At 41.7% G+C, this 20,579-nt stretch overlaps 1 protein-coding gene across 2 annotated transcripts in view; it reads right to left on the bottom strand.

Annotated features, from left to right (window-relative positions):
* LOC104156536 (neuron-specific protein family member 2) overlaps window positions 1–20,401 on the bottom strand; it is a 33,751-nt gene extending 13,350 nt beyond the window's left edge. Inside the window, exons 1-2 of one of the 2 annotated variants that reach the window (XM_009695226.1) lie at window positions 20,234–20,401; window positions 8,596–8,715 (exon numbers count right to left, since the gene is read on the bottom strand). In XM_009695226.1, coding sequence (XP_009693528.1) covers window positions 8,596–8,715; window positions 20,234–20,362 — 249 coding nt within the window. In that variant the 5' untranslated portion in view covers window positions 20,363–20,401. The remainder of the gene's footprint in view (window positions 1–8,595; window positions 8,716–20,233) is intronic. The other variant, XM_009695227.1, reaches the window with a different exon arrangement.
* Between the last annotated feature and the right edge of the window lie 178 nt (window positions 20,402–20,579).

Below are 20,579 nucleotides of genomic sequence, written 5' to 3'. Positions count from 1 at the left end.
AATGACTTATAAAAGCTACTCTTTTAAAAACAAACAACAAAAATGAATAATCTAGCTGATTATGATGCCTTCAGAGGCATGAGGCCAGTACCATTAGCTGTGGATCTGACCCAACAGGCTTAATACATCTGCAAGTACTAACAAGAGAGAGCTCAGGTCTGTTTAACATTCAATCAGCAGCCTGTGCTGCTTTATAAATAGAGAGCATGAAAAGTTACATGGAAAAAAAATAATGTATGAGTGAAGCATTTCACTTCCCTGATTATTTCTTTTTTTTAGCATTCTGTGGTTTGGCTACAAGACTCAAATTGCACTTCACGACAGCCAATAAACTTTGCCCTGGCTTCAGTCAGCTGAAAACTCTTTCCTTCTCCATCCCTTTTGGTCCCTTTTGCTACATTAGCCAAACTAGCATTAAGCATATTGCATTCCACCTCAAATGCTGACAAGAAAATTACCCAACAAATAGGGTTTACTGTGGGGTGGCAGAGGTACCAGAACAAAACATGGCATTGTGTTGTTGAAGACAAAGATGCAGTGTAAGAAATCATTCAGACTAAATGGAAACTGCAATTACATTTTGTAATTAGCAGAATGGGTATCTCCATGCAGTCGCTTCTGAAAATCTTTTTCAAGCACTTTGTTCCAAAGCAAAGGGTCAGTTGAGGTTTCTACTCTGTAACTCCTTTCTTCCTCCAATATATCATGGTTTGGAGAATTTAGATTTAGCAGGTCTACCCCACAAACCCTTAGGCATCTGAATATTCTCTATGACTTCCAATTTTAGACATTTTCTGCACAGCAATTAACTTTCTTCTTCTCTCCAAAAATCAATTAAAGGAAAAAAAAAAAAAGCCTCAACAAATCTATTCAGCTGATTACAGTGCTCACAGATGGCAAAAATAAAATATATTTGAGGTGGTTTTTCTGACTTTGCAAAAGAGTCTACGTGTGTGTTTCTGTAAAAAAAGAACATAAAACAAGAATACACTTTAAGGAATGATCCATTTCACATAAAAGCCATGTCTTTTTTGTTTTTCTTTGCTTTTCTAGATGGTCCCTAAGCCAGTCATATAGAGCATTCTAGTTAAATCAAAACACACTTTTCTTGTATGTGTTTTAGACATGGAAACTCTTCCTGGCTTCTTGGGACCTAGCCTGTACCAGAAAGCCAGGTATTAGCTGGGAAGTTTTACAAAAACCACAGACTTTCACCCAGACAGGGGAAACCTTGCAGGGTTTATAGTACCATACCTGGGGATGTGATCAGAAATACCTGTTTTCTGGCAGCTGAGCCACAAATCCACATTTGGTTCATGCCCATAGCTCCGAATTGTCACTGATGATCACAAATGGCTCCATCAATCTACCTCCACACAAGCTGTGAGAACAACTAGGACAGATATGACCTATCCCCTTCTCTTCCCATTACAGCCAGAGGAGGAGAAGAATGATTTCTGAGCTCAGGCAGAAAGATGATGAGCAACATTTCCATTTCCTTTCATACACACCACAAGTGAGAGTTTGAATCCATGCAGGTGCTAGTTTGCATCAGATGTTAGTAGATGCAAGGCCAGGCAGGGCTGGCCAGTGAATTTTTTGAGAAAGGAGAAACTGTGACCCTCTGCATTGCAGTGGAAAATATTCAACCTCCAAAAACAAGGCAAAGTGTGGGCTCCAGAGACAAGTTGCTCCGTCACCGTCTGGAGAAGACTTAGGTGTAGTGAAAGCTGCCTGACACCCCTGCAAGAAGAACGTGCTCACTGCATCTGAGCCCACTGGGAACAGAGATTGCCTGATGATAATTGAGAACTCCCAAAGGGGGTGAATAAGCCTCCAAATCAGTCCCTGGAGACTGAAATCAACCCCTTCATACTGACACCTCTCCAAGCCCCTCTGTGAATGCAAGGCTCAACAGTAAACCACTATACCATCCCCGATGACGGTGCCAGTGCAACACGATGCCTGAATGCTATTGCCACTGCTCCCCTGTGCTTGTCACCTTTCTGATTTTCCTCCGCTTTGTCCCTTGTTCTCCTGGATCATACAGCTCATCCGAGCACTGTGCAGCCTGGAAACAACATCTCAGCCACATTAGCAATTATCACCAAAGTGAGAAAAATATCTGTGTATTAGAGCGTGTTCCCTCCCTCGAGCACCACTCACATTAGTCCATGTAATGCGATCTTTCAGCAGCCACTCTGCATCTTCCAGATAACCAATGTGATGTGGCAGTCGCCATGGTAACATTGTTATTGTTAGTATTAAAAAGCGGTAAGGAAAATTGTCCTGCTCACACTCAGTGAGAAAGGAGTCCTTTCTCTATGAGGTATTCCTGCCCTGTAGTAACTTAACAATTAAAGGAATCTTTAAATTTATTTAGCTATTGAATGGGCACAATGAAAAGCCCCATGCTGTTCTTCTGGGATACATTCCTTTGCAGGTTAGAGGAAGAGCTATCAGCATACAGCGGTAACCTACAGGTGAAAACAGAGCATCCTGTGGAGAAGTTTGCAAGAACCATGGCATGGAAGGGGAGTTTGGGAAGGGGGAGAGGGGGGAGCAGAAGGAGAGGAATGCCACATTTGGGGCTGGGTGTGTGCGTAGCACAGCAAGGGAGAGTTGCCATCTACACAGCTGCAATGGTAGTGTGCCCTTTAAAAATGGGAGCACGGTGGGCAGGTAGATAAATGTATATATTCAGGGAAATGAGGTGTTTCTCAAAGCTATGCTCACGGTGCAGTCATTTGGCAGTCCAAAGGCCACACAGCAATTCTCTGCACCACACTATACAAGACACCTTGTGCCCACGTCTCAGCGGACCTTACCTACAGAAAGAAAGTGATCAAGACTGCTCCCCACCTTCCTCCACAAGCGTACAGCCCAGGACTTTCCTTTCCTCTGAATTGTAATGCCTGTCACATAAGGATCCTTCCACTACAAGATCTAGCTGAATGCCCTGGGGATTCGATGGGTCAGATTCTAGTGGTGCAAGGAGCGAAGCATCTTCCACTTCGGCAAAGCTGTTACCAACAGGAAATCAAACTCTGGCCCTGGCTCAGAAAAATCTTTCTTAATTAGGAGCCAAGCATTTCAGATACTGGCTTGCTTTTGATAATAAACAGTTATTGCATCGATGTCTGTTTTGTAGGGTGTGGCTGGAGACAAACTGATTTTGTTCTAAGTCCTTCACAGTAGGTCAGAGGAAAATAATTGTTTCAGTATGAGCATTTCAATAACAGAAATATTTGAATGGGTTCCACTATATTTTAAGAACCTGATGAAAAGTGTGATGAATAATTACATCCACTGGTTACTGGAGCTGCATGTATCAGAGCAGTTTCAGGACAGAGAGAGGAGAGGGTTGATCTAATGATAAGAAATATATTGTCATTGCATACTCAACAGGAACTGATTACACAGCCAGTGACTCTGAAAATGGATCTTGCCAACTTATAGCAAAAAGAGTGAAGCTCCTTGTCTTCTTCAGGGAAGTAATGATCAATACTTGCAGATGATTTTTTCAGGTAGATAAATTGCTTGTAAGAAAACATCTTAAATATCTCAGTTTCTCCCCCTTACACCCACTCCCAACTTGTTCTGCTAAAGACAAGCACATAGTTTAATTATTCCAACTCTGAAAGACCGGTAAGTTCAACTTTTCTTAGAAGTCATATAACTATGGTAGATAACTACCACTCAGCTAATAGTCATTAAATTATTGTGTCCTTGGAAAGGCAGTAATGAATAGCTCTATGGCATTTAGTGGTAACAGAGGTCAAACTGGTTGCACGTGAACTTACTTGTGTAATAAAGAGAGCAATTTGCACAAACTAGGAACTGACAAGGCAGTTACGTGTGTCAACCCGACGCTCATTGTTGTTAGCCTATGCTGAAAGACCACTCCAGTACCTTTTCTGGTGCTATCTGGAGCTAGAAAAATCTGGGCAAACTCTGGGCTTGCACAGGTCTACCTGCACTCACTGGGTCTGACTGGATCAAGCACTAAACCCATCAGCAACTATTCTCCAGCTTCTTTCTTCTCAAGCAGGGTGCTGATGTCTTGAACACAAGCTTCAGCTACGTGACAGTCAAAGTGGATAGAAAACCACTCTTCACCTTGTAAATGCTTCTGGTTGATTTCTGTGTTATCTGGACTGGTTGGAAGACAAAAGGAGTCAGAGGAAATCCTGTCCTCCAGAAGTAACAAGACTTCATTCAATGGATAATCTGCTTGAAAAGCAAAAGAGCAGTTGATCTCATTTCATACTGACAGAAACAAGGGCAGAATCTCACAGGAATGATGATACTCCCCTATGAGGGATTGTTCTTAAAAGTTATAACATAGGATATCACTGGCAAAAAGAAGCAGTCAGCCCTATCTCAAATGCAAAGGGTTAGACCTGTTGTCCCACAAAGGAACATGATAGAGTCATCACATTTGCAGACCTTTTCTAATTCACCTTGGTGTCATCACTGGATGGCAAAGCATGGCAACAGGAGCTACCTTCAAAGCTTGCAAAATGGAAGGCAGACACCAGACACCTTTCCCCTGCAGACTTGAGAAACCTTGGTAGACATCATTACAGCAAAGTAAGACCTTTGCAATTCAAAAACTTCCTAAAGGGACACACTCCAAAGGCATAAACAGTGTGGAGGAGGCAAGGTCTATAAATCACTGCCAGCCAGCTTACAAAAAATGTTGTCATTGCTTCTCTGTGGAGGAGTAAAACGATAAAAGAAATTTCTTTTATGTATGGATGGCTCAACCATCATGCTGTTTTAACATCATTTTCTTGTAACCCATCTACACACAACTATTTAAACATTTGTTATAAAGTATGTATGAGGTGACTCATCCAGCTGAAGAATAAGCCTAATTGGTCAAACTTCCAGGACACTGTGTGCTGAGCTATAGAGAATCATAATCTCATCTATTAGGAGATGTGACAAGTTGCAGAAGCTATCTAAAATTCCTGGAAGAGGTAGCATGAAATAAGAACCGTTGCCTAGGGACAGTCTCTACCATAATTAAAGAGCTCAGATCTGTGCTAATCTGGATGGATGAAAAATATGCATGCATAAGCTTAAATTCTGGCTTTGGCTTGCTCATGCGAGAAAGTTGCCTAATAATTCATTAGCCTCTTCAATAAAAGATACCCAAAAGGCAGAACAAAGGGCATCTGTGGATTTGACTGCCATGTTCATATGGTGCTAGAATTTCCCCCAGAGATCCAGCTCTTCTGTATAATGCAGCTATTTGACTCAGAAAAAAACCCAAGAACTTGGGAAGAGTTTCCTTCTTCCCTGAGAACATTCCCATACCAAGTGACCAGAAGTAGAGAGGAAAGAAAAAGAAAAGCACTTCATAGACTGAAACAGAAATGTTAAAAACCTCTCCAGAGAGGTTATTAGTGGGTGGGGAGCAGTGTCATAAATGGAATCCAGCAGCATTTTTCCACACACACTCATTAATGATACTCACTTTGCCATATTTCTGTTTGAATTGATGATAATTCAACCGTTTGGGTGAAAAATTAAATACAAGACATGTCACTTTGTATTCTCCAGTAGCAGATAGGAGAGGACCTCTTGGCTATTTCTTTGCATCGTCTTATTGTCCCGTCTCTTTCCCCAACATACAGGGACCACATGCTGAGACGTATTGCTTCTCATACACAGATTAGTAGAGCTGTAGTAGCAAAATGGCTCCCTATGAAACCCCTTGAATTCAAGCATTGCTGTGGACTCACATTAGTTGTATATGCATTTCCCATATAGCTCTCACATATTTGGAGTGCATTAAACCAATGGATCTTCTACACTTGGATGGACTATTGGTCTTTCCCCCCATCATTTCTCTTGCAGAAATCAATAGGATGATTTATTTGCTTCTGACAGTATACAGCTACCAACAGCTTGGCTCAAGTATAGATGAATACTCTAATTTTAATCAGCGTGTTAGCAAGATGTTGTGCGTATTTCCAATGCACTACATACTGGAAGGCTATACAAAGCAACCAGCTAGCAAAAGAAAATATGATGATCTCATCTATATTATCTTTTTTTAAGCTTTTAAAAGTGTAGCCAAACTCAGATAATAAAAGTTAAGTGTTTACTATGATTTCCTTTTACAAAAAACAAATGTAAAATGATTTCATCAGTACCAGGTAATAGGCCTGCTTATAACCAGAGGGCAGTATTTTTAATAGCTTCACTAAAAATATGCACTGGTACAAAAATGTGGTGCAATAAAAAAAAGTACAAAAGGTAATGAAATATTACCTATTATCTCAGCTCAATTTTGTCAGGAAATAATACTACAAACTTAATACGATACATGGAAGCCTTATGAAAAGCAGACAGGGAGAGGCTTATAGTCTTATCCAGTATTAGAAAAGAGGCTGAGTGATTAATAAGTTGACATTGAAGAGCAGAGAATGGAAATCATATGGACTTTAGGGAAAGGAAATAGCTTAAAAATTAAACTATCATGCTGCTAGGCTCCATAGGAAGAGGCAGAGCTCCCACAGCCATCCCCACGGTGCAGCAAAGGGGAAGGCAGCTTAAACCTCTGCCAGAGCCGTGCACACCGCTGGAGCCTCCAGCTGCCCTGCACCTGCTGCTGGGAGAACCACACCAAAAATAGGAAGGGCAGAGGAAAAAATACACTGAAAGGGGAGGTTTGAATGCAACAGCAAGGTGGGCATTTGAAGAATGGGAAAAATCAAATACTCTACAGAAGGAGCAGGTGAAACGAGATTTATCCACAGCACTGGATGAGCTAGATACCTAACTTAGGGGCCTCCGGCATACACAGTGTGTAAGGATGAGATGTTCTTGATTGCATTTTTAAATAACAAGGACAGAGCGGTTGACAGGATTAAAACTTGGTTGTACACTGACCTTAACACTGTTCAGGGCTGCAGGATTAAGTTTTAAATACCCAGTGAAGCACCGTTGCTTACGATATCAACAATGCCATTTATTCTGGGTCACAAGCCAACACATCAGTTCCAGGAGACCCTACATTTACTGTTGTTTCTCAGGCATATTGTGTCTGGTTCTGATTTGTACATTGCTTACACTGGAAAATGTCTGTGGCGGTTTCCAAGACTGGGGATTTAACTGTGGCTAATTCGCTGTTTACTCTACTAGTGGTACTAATGGAGAGTCACTATTGGTGGTAAATCAGTACTATGCAATAAGATCAGTGAAGAACTCAGTCAAAATCAACAGCATGTAAGCCCCTGGTAAGTAATTTAAATAAAAACATGTGATGTCCACTGAAAAAAAACCCAAGAAGCTAGAAACATTTATTCACAGACCTCTTAAGAATAAATTATGGCTTTAAATATCCTGGATGAAAGCAAGAGAATTGTCCTTGTGAAATATATGTTAGTGAATTTCTGGAAAAAACAGAAACAGTGCCATTCCGCAGTGCTTCACAAGAGAGTAGCTAAACATTTCTCCTTTCAATAAATTGAACAAGGCTTATTATCAAGCTCATCGAGGATGAATGGTAACAATTTTTCCTGAATCACATTCCAATTTTAAAAGTGATAGCTTTCTTCTAAATTACTGGAAAATAATTATAATGAACTTTTTTATTTCTTGCAAAACTAAGAACAACTGGGCCAAATGAAAGACTATTCAGTCCCTTGAGTCAATTCCTGTTAATTGTCGAGGACGATACTCTCACAAAAATTTACAAGCCGAATCCTAGCTTTTCAAGGAGCAGGAATATAGCTAGGCACTGCCTACTCTCTCTGTTTTCTACTCAAACCATTGATATTTCCTCTGACTTTGGAAATGTGAAATCAGATCTCACATTTTTATCACTCACATGCTCTGTGGTTTAGGAAAAACATCATATCTTCTCAATGAAAATAGACAAAATACTAGCAGCTACACACTTGGAGTCTAATTTTAGGAGGAACTGAGCCATTCTAATATGCTGCAGTCAACAGGAACTGAGGGCACTCAATAATTCATGAGTTTTCATGTTTGAGTAGAGCCTGTTGAAAATTTCTCAAGGAAGCATTTTTCATCAGAAAATTCCAATTCTTGTGAACCGAAACTGCTTACAGGACAGGATATGCTTGCATACTTGCCTAATATCTCTTTTTTATCCAGTTTGAACTGGTTTTAATCTATAATAATATAATTGTATAACAATACAATATTTTAAATACGAAAAGGGTTGTTTCACTACAAGACAAAAGAATTTTTAAAAGGCGAAACAAACTGTTTCAATCAATCTTCACTGTGATTTTTAAATTCTTTTTAAACACAAAAGTTTGAAAAGAAAAAAATTTAAACTTGTTTGGAAAATATTGGAAAATAGACTTGGCTGGAAAATATTTTCACAACTTTTCCTGGGAAAACATTTCCTACTTTAGATCTAGTTATGAGGGTATTTTCATGCCTGTTGTAAAAAAAAAAAAGAGCTTTATATTCATGCAGATAAACCTCTCTTTGACCCTAGTGATGAGTGGAGTGTTAAATCTGTTATGTCTTTACTGTCACTTTGATTCAGTTATTTTAAAATGAATGGCATTTGCATCAGAAGGCAGCAGAATAACCATTTCTTACCTTTAGTCTTTCTGTTACACCATCAGTGAAACTGACTGTGAATTCAGCAATTTTGGGCACTCTGAGTTTTCCTTTGTTCTTCTGGTCAGGCTGATATTCTGTTCTTGTTTTCACAATTACCTGGAAAATATCAACACTTTTAAGGTTTCTGCACACAATATACTTTTTTGTTTATTTGTTATCTAAGCTTTTCTATATAAACTATCCCCTGGACCTATACAAGTATCTTAGAACCATAAATTAACACAAACTCATCATACCTTCAGGAACTAAGACAGACAAATAAATAGACAGGCAGATACACAGACCTAGGACAGTGAGCTTTTCACATTGCGTCTTAAAAGAGCTGACAGCAAAATGTTTGACACCCACTTTTGTTTAGGACTAGGCATATAATTTTTAAATCTTATTCAACAGGCAGAACACGCAGAATAATAGCCCATCCTACAGAAGAGCCTCACTTATAAAAGCCCTGTCCTAACAAGTTCCACTGAAGCCAATTTAAATTTAGGCCATTTGGTGTCTCATTTATTCAGGCTCCAGATTATCAATATTAATCTCATACTATCATCTTGGGTTTTCCCCAGAAGATCCGTGTCATTTGCTGACTAATCCAGGTCCTACTAATCTTATAAAAATGAGGCATCTTACGCCAATGGAGAAGCCGTAAGTGGCCTTTGAAGGGTATGGTCAAATTACCAGAATTGCTTTGTCAATCTACATTGAATTTACTTGTAATCTAGAATGACCCTAAATATTTTGGGTATGATGCACCCACTGCAAACACAGAAAAGGTAACACCTGATGCCACTTGCTCCCAGAAGGGATGAGCATTGGGGCTGTACTCTGAAACTAACAGGCCTCCAGAGGAGTGAGCGTATCCATCCCATTATACACGAGAATCATAAAAGACCACCCATCCATGAGCCTATGCAGCTAAATAGCATTGTGAGAGCATGCCAGCATAGCCACACTATCCTAGTCTAGCTGGAAAATGCAAAAGAAGACAAAATAGCCTTGTCTTCAGCACTGGCCAAGAGTTGGAGCTTGTCCCTAGAGAGGGGGGCTGTGGTTGTGAGCACACACTACCACTGCGCTTCTGCACAGGATTCCCAACTGAGGGGCAAGGTCCACAAAGCATACAACAGTTTGGTATGGTTTGCAAGGTTTGGATAGGTTAAACACAAAAGGATAGAAAGAATATCGAAGCTCTCAATCCTAGGGCCAACAATTCCACCTTTTGACGTCCCATTCCGAACTGCAGGACTACACAGCCGTCAGCCTTGCCAAGGTGAAAATTAAATACTCCAGGAGTGGTGACTGGTTCATATGACAGTGACAAGAGTGATCCTAAAGCTGTTTGTTAGAAACAAAAAATCTTGCAGGATTGAAAAAGATTAAGTGATGCACAAGGTTGAGTTACCAGCTAATGAAGAACTTATTTCCAAATGAAGATAGCAAAGTCTCATTTGGACCAGAGAAAAGCCCAGGTATTTAATCCTCCCGCACTTAATGCCATGTGAAAATCAGAGTGAGAGAAAATCAGTGAGGAGTCATAAGCCAATTTTCTGGATTCAAATGCAAATCATTAAAGACTGATGAATATTTACATCCTTCAGCAAATCCCTCTCAATAATATTTATTACAGTAGCATTTGCAGTATTAAGACTTCGGAAGAACAGGGGACAAAAGGCCACCCAAATACATTTATATGAGCATTTTGGAACTCAGGATTTCTGATGACACAAAACAGATGATGAAAAATGACACACAGGAACAAGCTTGATTCGGTGGGTTTGGGATGAACCATACCCCTACTCTGAACCTACTATTGAATCAAACCCCACTAAGCTCTGAAATGCAGTCTGGCAAACTGTGGACCAAATAATGCAAAGCTCCCTCTCCAGCCAAGACAAACTGGCCCAGGTCAGCTCTGAGTCATGAACAAGCAATAACCTCATTTTTTCACTCAAAAGCAGGCAAGTGCACTCAGGCCTCCATGCAGCTGGCCCCTAGCTTTCCATTCTTCTCACGGGCCTTTTCTAAACCCAGTACAGTAAATTACAGAGCATCAGCCATCAACACCTGCCAAGCAGTCTTTAGAAATTGCACTCATTCTGTTTTCAAACCTACCAGTCACAATATCCAATTCTCCCAAATTCATGCTTCCTGCTTGATACAAATCTTAGCTGCAGTATATTTTTAAATACACATGAGGGCTTTTCCACAAACTCTAACATTAGGTCTTAAGGAAAGACCATGAATCCAGAATATAAGAAAAAAAAATGAAGTCTTACTTATTTCTAGATATAATTTATTTTTTTTCCATTCTTTGCCATTAATGCCAGTTTTCTCATGGATATTTTTTAACTGTTGTTACATTCAACCAATATCCTAGAAGCAGAAAAGTTTGAATTATGCTGTCTACAGGGATACAGCATGGCAGTGAAAATAAACCCACACAGCCCTTCACAAGGCATCAGATTCAAGTCCAGTAGCAATGTCTATCACGTCTTGAATAAATAAGTAAGCTCCATCCCTAGCCAGATCAGAAGCTACTTGAAACACAATTTGCTGATTGTGCCAGCAGTGAAATGTGTGTGCGCAGAGCTACAGTCATCCTGCTGGTCAGTGTTTAGCAGAGAAATTTGCAGAGGTATCAAAAAGCTTTAGCAGATGAGGTAAGAAGTACCTTTGCTAAATGCGTTTTGGCATTGCAAAAGCTAAATATCTGCTCTCCAGAAGTATCTTTGTCAGACACCTGGTGGAATTACTCAGCACAGGAAAGACAGGGCAGTCAGTAAGGTCTCCTCTTTAAAGAGGAGCACAGAAATAAAACGACAAAGGACAAACAGAAAACTGAAAACCTGTAGGGTTGGGGTAGCATTCAATATTGTGGCAGTAATGATAAAAAAAGCAATTTTGCTGAGGGCAAGAGGTGCACATTTAGAAGAAAAGAGTTACTTCTTGTTCAGTCCCCTACGGTCTAAACAAATAAGCCTGAGCATGAATCCCACTTTCACAGTGATGTTCACCCTCTCTCCATCCACCAAGCTGCCGTCAGGATGCCCATGCAAAGGCTTTGGGAAATTGAGTGGTGTTCATCACGCTCCTTGAGCCTCCTGAAGTAGTGAGACCACCCAGTCTGGGCTACCCTAGCAGTACCCAGAGACAGGAATGAACACTGTCAGATGGTAATAACACTCATACACACACACATCCCACACACACACACAGTTTTTAGTGGAGCATTTGCTACACTGACAGCCTCCAATATATGTGCCAGTTGTGAGCATCTCTGAAACAAGTTTAAATGAGAGCTGGCCAAAAGAATTTTTCAAAAGCACAACATATTAATCTAAGTGCAAATTTAGAAAAGGAATAATTCATCTTATAAAGAAATTTTTCTATATTTTTAGCATTATTGGGGTTTTGCTATTTTGATTGTGCTCTGATTTCATTTTCCAGTTTTCTGATTTGGGTTGGGTGGGAAAGAAGGTTTGCCTTCCCCCTGTTCTCTGCCATCACTCCTTTTCCACCTTTTCTTTCCATTTTGTCACTGAGAAAAAAATTCCTGGCCATAAAGTCTTCCAGAAATTCTAACTAAATTGCTGTTGGATGTACAGTAATAAAAACCCCACTGACTCCACAGCCAGCGCAATGATCAGTGTTCATTTATCACCGGCCGCCCCAGAGCAGTTCTATCAGAGCTCAGGATCCGACTGTTTCAATGCAAACAAGGTACATTCATCTCACACCATGACAGGTTTCCTGGGAGAGCTACTGGCGTTTATTACAAACCACAGCAAACAGAATGATCCCTGTTCCCTCTTCTTGTCCGTTTTGCAGCTATTGCTGAATTCAGCAGAGTTATTCTTGATTGAAACCAGTGAAAGGGAGTATAAAATTGGGGTCCTTGTGTAGGCTGCAATTCAAAGCAAACTAATGTGAAAGAAATGCCCATCTCCTCATTCCCTTCTGTGCAATGCCATTACGGTGGAAATGAACTGCTGTAAGGGGGTCACTTCCAGAGCTATTGCTCTATGGTTTTCCCTGAAGAAATAAGTAATAATATTTAACATAACCAGCATTGTGAAAACTTTAAATTATTCACTTGGAAAAGGACATGCAGCCCTGCTGTAATTCCCAGTTCACTGCCACGGTACATGTAATATATTGTGGTTCAGGTGCTGCAAAGTGCAAACCATAAAAATTTAAAATACTACTTCCCAGGATTATTAATAATGAAGAGTCTCTCACTCAGAGTGGCTGTCAGATTGATAGAAGAGATAAACAAAATGTGTTTCTCCTAACAAGGAGAAAAGTTTCTTCCAAGTTCAAAGTTGGACTTTATAGTCCCACAATATGGTTGTAACACCCCCATCAGTTTCCATGTAGACTAGTCATGCTCACTTTTAATGAAAATGAGACTCTCGGCTTTCTTCCTTTCCATGCCTTTCTTCATTCCTTGCAGAGAGAGAACAGAAAACATAAACTTATCACTGGCACCGACATTGTGGTTTCCTTTGCCTTCATTACCCAACTGAGCATCAATAGCTGAGAAAGACCTTAGATCGAGTCCCAGCTGTAGCATGCTGTCCAGGTGACCGATGATAGCAAAATGGTGACCCCTAGTCTTGGCACTAAATCTGCTGTGACTGAGTTGGTTTCTATGCTTATGTGTTACAAGCCAAGGGATAGCTAAAATTCACCACCTGCTTGCACACAAAATTCTCCAGTGACCTACAAGCTCTAATCCTCACACACAGCGAGCTTCAAAGAGCAAGTGAGATGTGCACAATGCCAACAGTAGCTGAAGTAAAAATACTTAGCAGTAAAAGACTATTGGAAAAGAGATGGAAAAATCGTGTTTCAGGGCTTAAAACAATCTCTTTCTTTGCAGGCTTAGGATGAAACATTGATAGACATGAGCAGCTCCACATCTGCCGCAGCATCTCCTGCATCTCCTTCTCTGCACTGGCTACTGCTAGAAACCAGACACATTGAACTGGGTGGACCAGTAATCCCAGATTACCTGGCAATCACCATGCTGCAAATTCCCGTATTTTTAGACAGTTAGGTCTTTAACAACTTTCCCAAATAATTATGACTATGTCCCATCCCATGGGAGAGGCAGCTATGCTTCCAAATCTACAGAATGAACACATTTCAGCACGCAGACTTCCCAGAGATTAGTATTAAAATTGGCATTTGGGATGTATGTAATGGTAGTCTCCATGGCATCCTAGTTGCTATGTGAATACATAAAATGCCTGAAATATCAAGCAGCAAAAATTAAAAAAAAAAGGAAAATTTAAGAAAAGGATGCCCTGGGATCAAATCCATAGACAATGGAGAAAGTCACAGTCAGTAGAAACACTCTGGTTTTTTTTCCTGTATCAGCTCATCTAATGGGTGTTGCATTGGAAATGAGTTTCACAGAGGGTGGCAGGAAAAAAGTGGTCTCCTGAATCAGTGCCAAGAGGATATTCCAGGCATAAGGAACATCACAAAAGGACAAAGACAGCAAATGTAATCAGCCCTGGCATCACCGATGAAAGGCAGCACAGAATGTAAAGGCTGCATTGGGAGCTGAAAGCAGCTGAGAAGGGAAATGCATAGCTCGCAAACACAAAGGGAGCTTGGAAATTATTCAGGTAAGTCTCCCTACAAATCCCTAGGTGACCATAACCATCAGGAACCCACAGGAGGCTGTGACGGGGTGACAAAAATTGATTTCGGTAAGTTTGGCCAGGAGAGGGTATAGCATAGCAGACAAAAGAATCAATCACTCAGCTGTAGTGATGGTAAATTGGCCAGGGTAAATTAGCAGAGCTCCATTGATTTCATTTAAACTACACTGATTTACACCAGGCAAGAATCCTGCCCAGTCTTACTTTCCAGACCAGTAAGTAACTGGTATGTGGGGTTCACTTCACGGTCTTGCTGAAATAATTTCCACCTGCAGCAATGGGCTTTCCATTAGAAAAAAGAATAGATTGCAACAGGCTTAGCCAAACATCCATACCCTGATATACTTTTCCTGTGTTCATTTCTGCTGTTTCTGCAGAATGTAGCTCTAGGAATTGCAGGGCAGACATAACTGGGTTTAAGAGAGGCAATGGAGCTCACAAAAGCAGGCACAAGCCAGCTTCAAACCACCTAATTCATACACTGATAGCTGTGCAGTGAAGGAGAGACATTTCTGCACAGGCTAAACAAATCCTGAGATTTTCTACAGAGAAGATCTGCAGTAGCAACACGTTATCTGTATGCAAGTGAGGCAGCTGAATGCTACCCCAGGCATCTGCAAAGGCTGCGAGCGCACACTTGGGTTGCAGTGCCGTCCTGCCGCGAGTGGATCACCTGCGAGCGGAGGTGTTTGGTGTGCTAAGGGAAGGCTAACCCAACGGCAGCTATGTCCAAAGAAGAGGAGCATGAATTGCCAAGAACCTCAAGCAGGGCTGTCCAAAGCATGTAAGCAAAATCAAAAAGGTTACCCCAGCAACCCTGCACTGCCAGAGTGTGCGCTGCTGCAAATATTTATTACAGCTTAATGAGCAGAGGCGGTGTTTACATTCAAATACACTTTTAGAGGACAAATGGATTTGCACAGTGCGGGAGGGGGACAATGTCACAGGAGAGGAAGGCTCAGACTTTGGTATTTGTGGGCATTAGGCAGAGTATCCCAAGGGGAGACAGGAAAGGATGGGGAAAGGCAAGACAGCCTGCCTGTTCCTTCGTATTTGCAACACTCTCTTTTTTGTTGCCTTCCTTTCTTTTACTCACGCTTTCTTTGCCTTTGCATCCTTTTCCTCCCTTTTACACTCCCTCCCTCCAACTGCCACAATCACTAGCCCTGCCCCATCTCCCCTTTTAGCATTTGCTCCATCCCACCAAACTCACCGTCAGCGTGAGCAGGAGCACGGACGCCTGCCCCCAGCTGCATCAGGAGCCCCCCCAGACAGCGGTAGGGAAGGCTGAGCTGCCTCTGGCCCCACCACGTGTAGCAGCACCCCGAAACCAGCTCCATGCTGCCCTGACGGCGTGTGCCTTCGGGCTGGCTAGAGCCGCCGTGCGCCGTTAGCCTTCGCAGAGGGCAGACTGACATCAGTATTTCAGACAGGGCTGCAAGTAGTCCCCCAGGTACAAAAGCACTCATCCAGCGCACTATTAATTATGCCTGCTCAGCTGGCCAGGACAAAACATTATTTTCTGTTAAACCAAGAGGGACAGGTTGTGACCACGAGGGACCTTCCTGATTTTCAGGAACTCTTGATTACTCTGTGTAAACGCATGGCTTCTGCCACTCAGAGAGGGGTGCAGCCAGGGAGGGCAAGAGGCAGGAGCATGAGGTGGGAAAAGCATTTGAAGGGAGCAGTTTCATCTATTTTTTTTCTTTCTTGGGTTGGATGGCAGGAATTTGTCACCAGAGAAATTATTTCTCAAGCCTCCAGATGCATTCAAAATAAAGAACAATGGACCACATGATAAGCCTTCTGCAGCCTTCACCACAAAAGAGATGCCGGATGTTTTTTTCAGCCCTGACAATAGCTTTCATGCACTTTTGTGTTACATAGAAATAGGATTTTTACTGCCAGAACAGAGGCATTTCCTGCTGGATTATACTGAAGCAAGCCTACGAGACCAAGGGGTCCCCAGTTGTTGGTCACATTTAAAATTTCAGTGAAACAGTATGGCCCCTGAAAAGGTGCCTATCTTTTAGCATTATCATTGCAGAGACATGTAACAATTACAGCTGAAGCACTTTGTCTATGCCTAGGAAAACAAGTGAAGAGCCAGCCTTTTCCCTTTGGTTCTACAAGAAAAAAAGACACTTTTTTTTTTTTTTTTTTTGCTTTTTGAATACAAAGAAATGAAATTCGGAGACACAAAAAGTCAGGTCAAGGGTTTGTCACTGGTGACACCTATTATTGCTGTTACATGGATGGATGGATTTCAGCAAAAAAGGCCACACAGAAATGATTTAAGAGCATCTGTCTCTGCCTTCTGCAAATGCCGCCCTAGCAAGAGAACAGGGGGCAAGGGAAATGCTTGAAGATAGGCAATAAATATAAATACACAGCATGCTTAGCACCCTTGGGGAGAAATTACTGTCCCGGGTACATTTCTCCCCTTGCAGGCATACAACTGCTGACAGAACAACAGGAATGCTGATGCTGCAGGAGGAATAGCACAAGCCTTGGGAGGAGACATCCTCGTTTAGTGGAAAAAGAAACAGTTGGTCCACTGGTCAATAATTTTAAAAAAAGGTTCCCAAATTCAAGCCTCCTGAATTCCTGCCTGAATTTTTCCAACAGCATCAACATGGAAGTCAGAGGGAGCGGCTAAGCTCACAGTGCTTCAAAAAACAAGCCTGTTAGGAAAGCATCCTCAAAAGGACAGCCAGTAAGTTTAAACAAACCTTTAAGAAAGTGTTTTCCCCACATTATTTCTTATAATCAAGGAGCTATCTGAAAAGAGTTGGGCTTCGAGAACTACATCACATGAGCAAAAGGTTCATTTTTATATTCTTTCTCTGAATCCTTTCTCTGAAAGGGGAGCCAGACACAGAAAATACTTTGAAAGAGATGAAGCTATGGTGAAACACCTACAGAGGTTAATGCTGAGATTCACTTTGAGTGACTCTCAAGTGATCCAGTTACAAAAACATCCTTAAAATGAAGAAAAATCAGGTATTTAAAGCCCTTAAACCACAATTTTCAGCCTGTAGATTCCATAGGCTTTGTGGGGTGATTTTAAAGATCTGCAAAGATAAGTATACTGACAAACAACAGGTTTGTTTTTCTTCAACTTGCATGCAGGTGTCTAAGAGTCAACTGGAAAAAGCCTACAAATTAACAGAGCTTGCAAACTTTTGCCATGCAAAATATATACACAGCAGGTGAAGGCATTATTGCACACTGGCGGTAGCAGCAGTTGGGTTGCTCAGTGCAGAACTAGTATACGCTTGGGTTGCTAGCCAAAGTTGGTACTATTCCTCCTTTACCAGGCACACTGAAGCTAGAGCAAGTACACAGCCCCAAGCTGCAGTCAAACCTCCTTGCTCTGCTTTTGATGTACCCTGGATTGCCCTGGACCCAAAGTTAGAACAGGTTGAGAGCTCTTAAATGAAGATACCCCATAATGGTGATGAGAAGTCCAGAAAGGGGAGTATTTAGCAGGCTTTTTTTTTTTCTTTCCCCCTAGAGATTTCACTTACAGGAAAACGCCAGGGTGCACCAGCTCTTTGTTGCAGCGGCAAAGGTGATGGGATTCACAGCAGCAGACGGGCAGGCAGGGAGCAGGGCAGGGAGCATCAACTCCTTCTGGTTACAAGTCAGCAGCGATGGGCTGGCTTTTAAGGAAATGAGCGAGCAAAGCCCTTCTGAGCACGCAGACCCCACACCAAAGCTGGTTTGGCTCTGGTCATTTATGCAGCATCCCATGCAAGAGGCACAGAAAGCACATTGGCTTCTGTTCTCACTCTCCCAAGCTAAAAATGAACTGCTGGCAGGTTTTAGGAATAGATAAAAAAAAAAAAGTCAAATCAATTTTAGGGCTTTTTTTTCTAACCCTGCCTCCTGACTACAAGGCAAGTCCAAACAAGAACACACTCTGAAAGACTTGAAATCCATGTCTACTCTTCCTCAGGCTCACAGCCTGACTGAATTCAGTAGCAGCTTTGCTTTCCTAAGTACAAAGCTGAAATTTCTCCCTATCACTTAACCTTTGCCCAAGCTTTTCACGTGAGGCTCACCTCCTTACTAGCAGGTCTTTAAACAGACCCTCTGCCCTAGGGTAAACTCACCCCAACAGAATCTGTTCTACAAAGAGCAAAGGAAACAGACTGTGAATTATTTTTGCTTTTATCATAAATAACCTCTCCCTCTTGTGAATGGATCTCCAGTCGCCGTTAACTCCAGGCCTACTGCACACAGGAGCTGAACCACAGCCTGCAGAAATCAATACCATTGACTCTAATGAGTTCTGAATCATGCTTAGCACTCCTGGAGACACATCCCACTCTTCCAGCAAAGAAAAATATGGATGTCAGTAGATGCATTGACAGTAATGTATGCTAATGAAGGTAATGTAACTTAACAACATGTGAATTATTGATGTAGGCATGTTTAAACAGAAAAATCAGCAAGGAATCACACCAGACCAATACACTCCAGTGTTTGTTCACCAACAGGCAATTGGAACGTGGTGGTCTTGAGAACAGTCATTACCACTTTATTAGCATGAAAGGATTTTTGTTAGGTTATCCATGCCTCACCTGATACATGAGTCATTTAAATTTCACGTCGTGTGACACTGCACGATCTCAATAAGCCATTTGTACTAGCATCAGATGAGCTACTTTTACACATCTGTAGTTTCCTCTGAGCTTTTCAGACATTTATGATAAATCACACCGCTTTGCCTAAATTATTTTGCTTAACCTTATTTATCAGAGTCATAGATAAGGGCTGGTTTAGCCTTTCATTCACAACAATTCATGGAAGTGTAACTCCCCTGAATGCAGCAAAGTTGCTCCTGATTGCCATGAGGCACATGGAGAATGAAACTAGCTCCTTTGTCTGGCATGGCTCTGGTTCCCAGGATGTCAAGGCAGTTGACTCAGCTCTATCATGAAATAAACACAGTTTGTCTATCTAGACAGTTTTATCACATCCATCATCATGTTCTCCTAATGTATTTAGAGAAAATTCATTTTGTATTACAGTAAAAACAGGATATATGTTCAATAATCATCAGTGTTAATTTTACTATTATTCCATTATCCTGTGAGATGTAATCATTCTGTCTGTACTTTCAGGTGAGTTGGCTCCATCTCTGTGGTATCTGGGAACTACATTGCAGACAGGCTTTGTTTTTGTAAGGACTGTTGGGGCATACAGATTTTTACGGTCTCATCACGTCCTCACCAGGTTATACTGATACGCATCATCACTGCATCAATATAGACAAAAGGTTTCCTAGTACCTACTGCACCTAAAAAATCCCAACCACCAAATCATCGATGCACATTTCTGGACATTTTAGTGCTGCATTCAGTTCTGAGAGTGTTGAGTGGGCAGGGGAGAAAGCTGTCCCCCAGCTGGAGCCAACTGGGGAAGCGAAGCCCTGGGTTGCTCCATCACCACCCCATGCATGCATCACCTCAGCCGCTCTCTTCAGAGAAACCAGCATCCTCAATGCCCAAATAAGCTTTGCAAAGCCATGGAGAAGAAAACAAACCTTAACTGATATAACTAAAATAGCCGCTTATTCCGGAAGAGTTATCGCATTACTCTCAGTGCAGGCAATTAATCTTACTGACATACTGTAAACTGCTCCGCAATTTCTCCAGCACTCGCAAGAGAAACACACCAAGCCTTTTCCAGTTGTATTCATGAAGGAATATTTGGGGCTTTTTTGAGGAGGGAAGCAGTTGGGGGACAGTTGTGTGCTTATATGCCATGTTAAAACAGATAAACACACTATGAAAGATAATCCCTTTTTATTTACTGAATGAACACTATGCCACAGCTTGTATTATCAGAGAACCAGCAAGTCACCGAGGCAGTGAAAACCAAGGGGCATGTGTGCGTGCATAATCACGCAGGAGCGCCACTCGATTTCGTTTTACCTTTTCCGGAGCCGGGAACTGCAGGTGATTTACTTCCAAAGGTGTGATCAAAGGAACTGTCTGAAAACCATCTTCGTTGGATGGTTGTTTGCTGTTCTTGTCGTTCAAATTACTCCCCAGCTTCACCATTCTTGGACCTTGCTTTCCAGACCTAAAACCAGCGAGACGATCAATGTCACAAAGGTAGCAGGGAAGGGGAGGATTTCTGCCTTACCCTGCTCGGTTTGACTTACCACATCGGGTACCTGCGCTTTTACGCCTGGGTTTCCAGGCATACCACACCACGACTTCACTTCGCACATGCATTTTGCCCTGCCTTACGCAGACACCCCACAAATACCCCTTA

The sequence above is a fragment of the Cariama cristata genome, unplaced genomic scaffold (assembly GCF_000690535.1).
Source record: "Cariama cristata isolate BGI_N322 unplaced genomic scaffold, ASM69053v1 scaffold19432, whole genome shotgun sequence".
In the NCBI taxonomy this organism is placed as follows: Eukaryota; Metazoa; Chordata; class Aves; order Cariamiformes; family Cariamidae; genus Cariama; species Cariama cristata.
The sequence above is the reverse complement of the archived record's forward strand: the minus strand, read 5'-3'. Positions and strand labels throughout refer to the sequence as shown.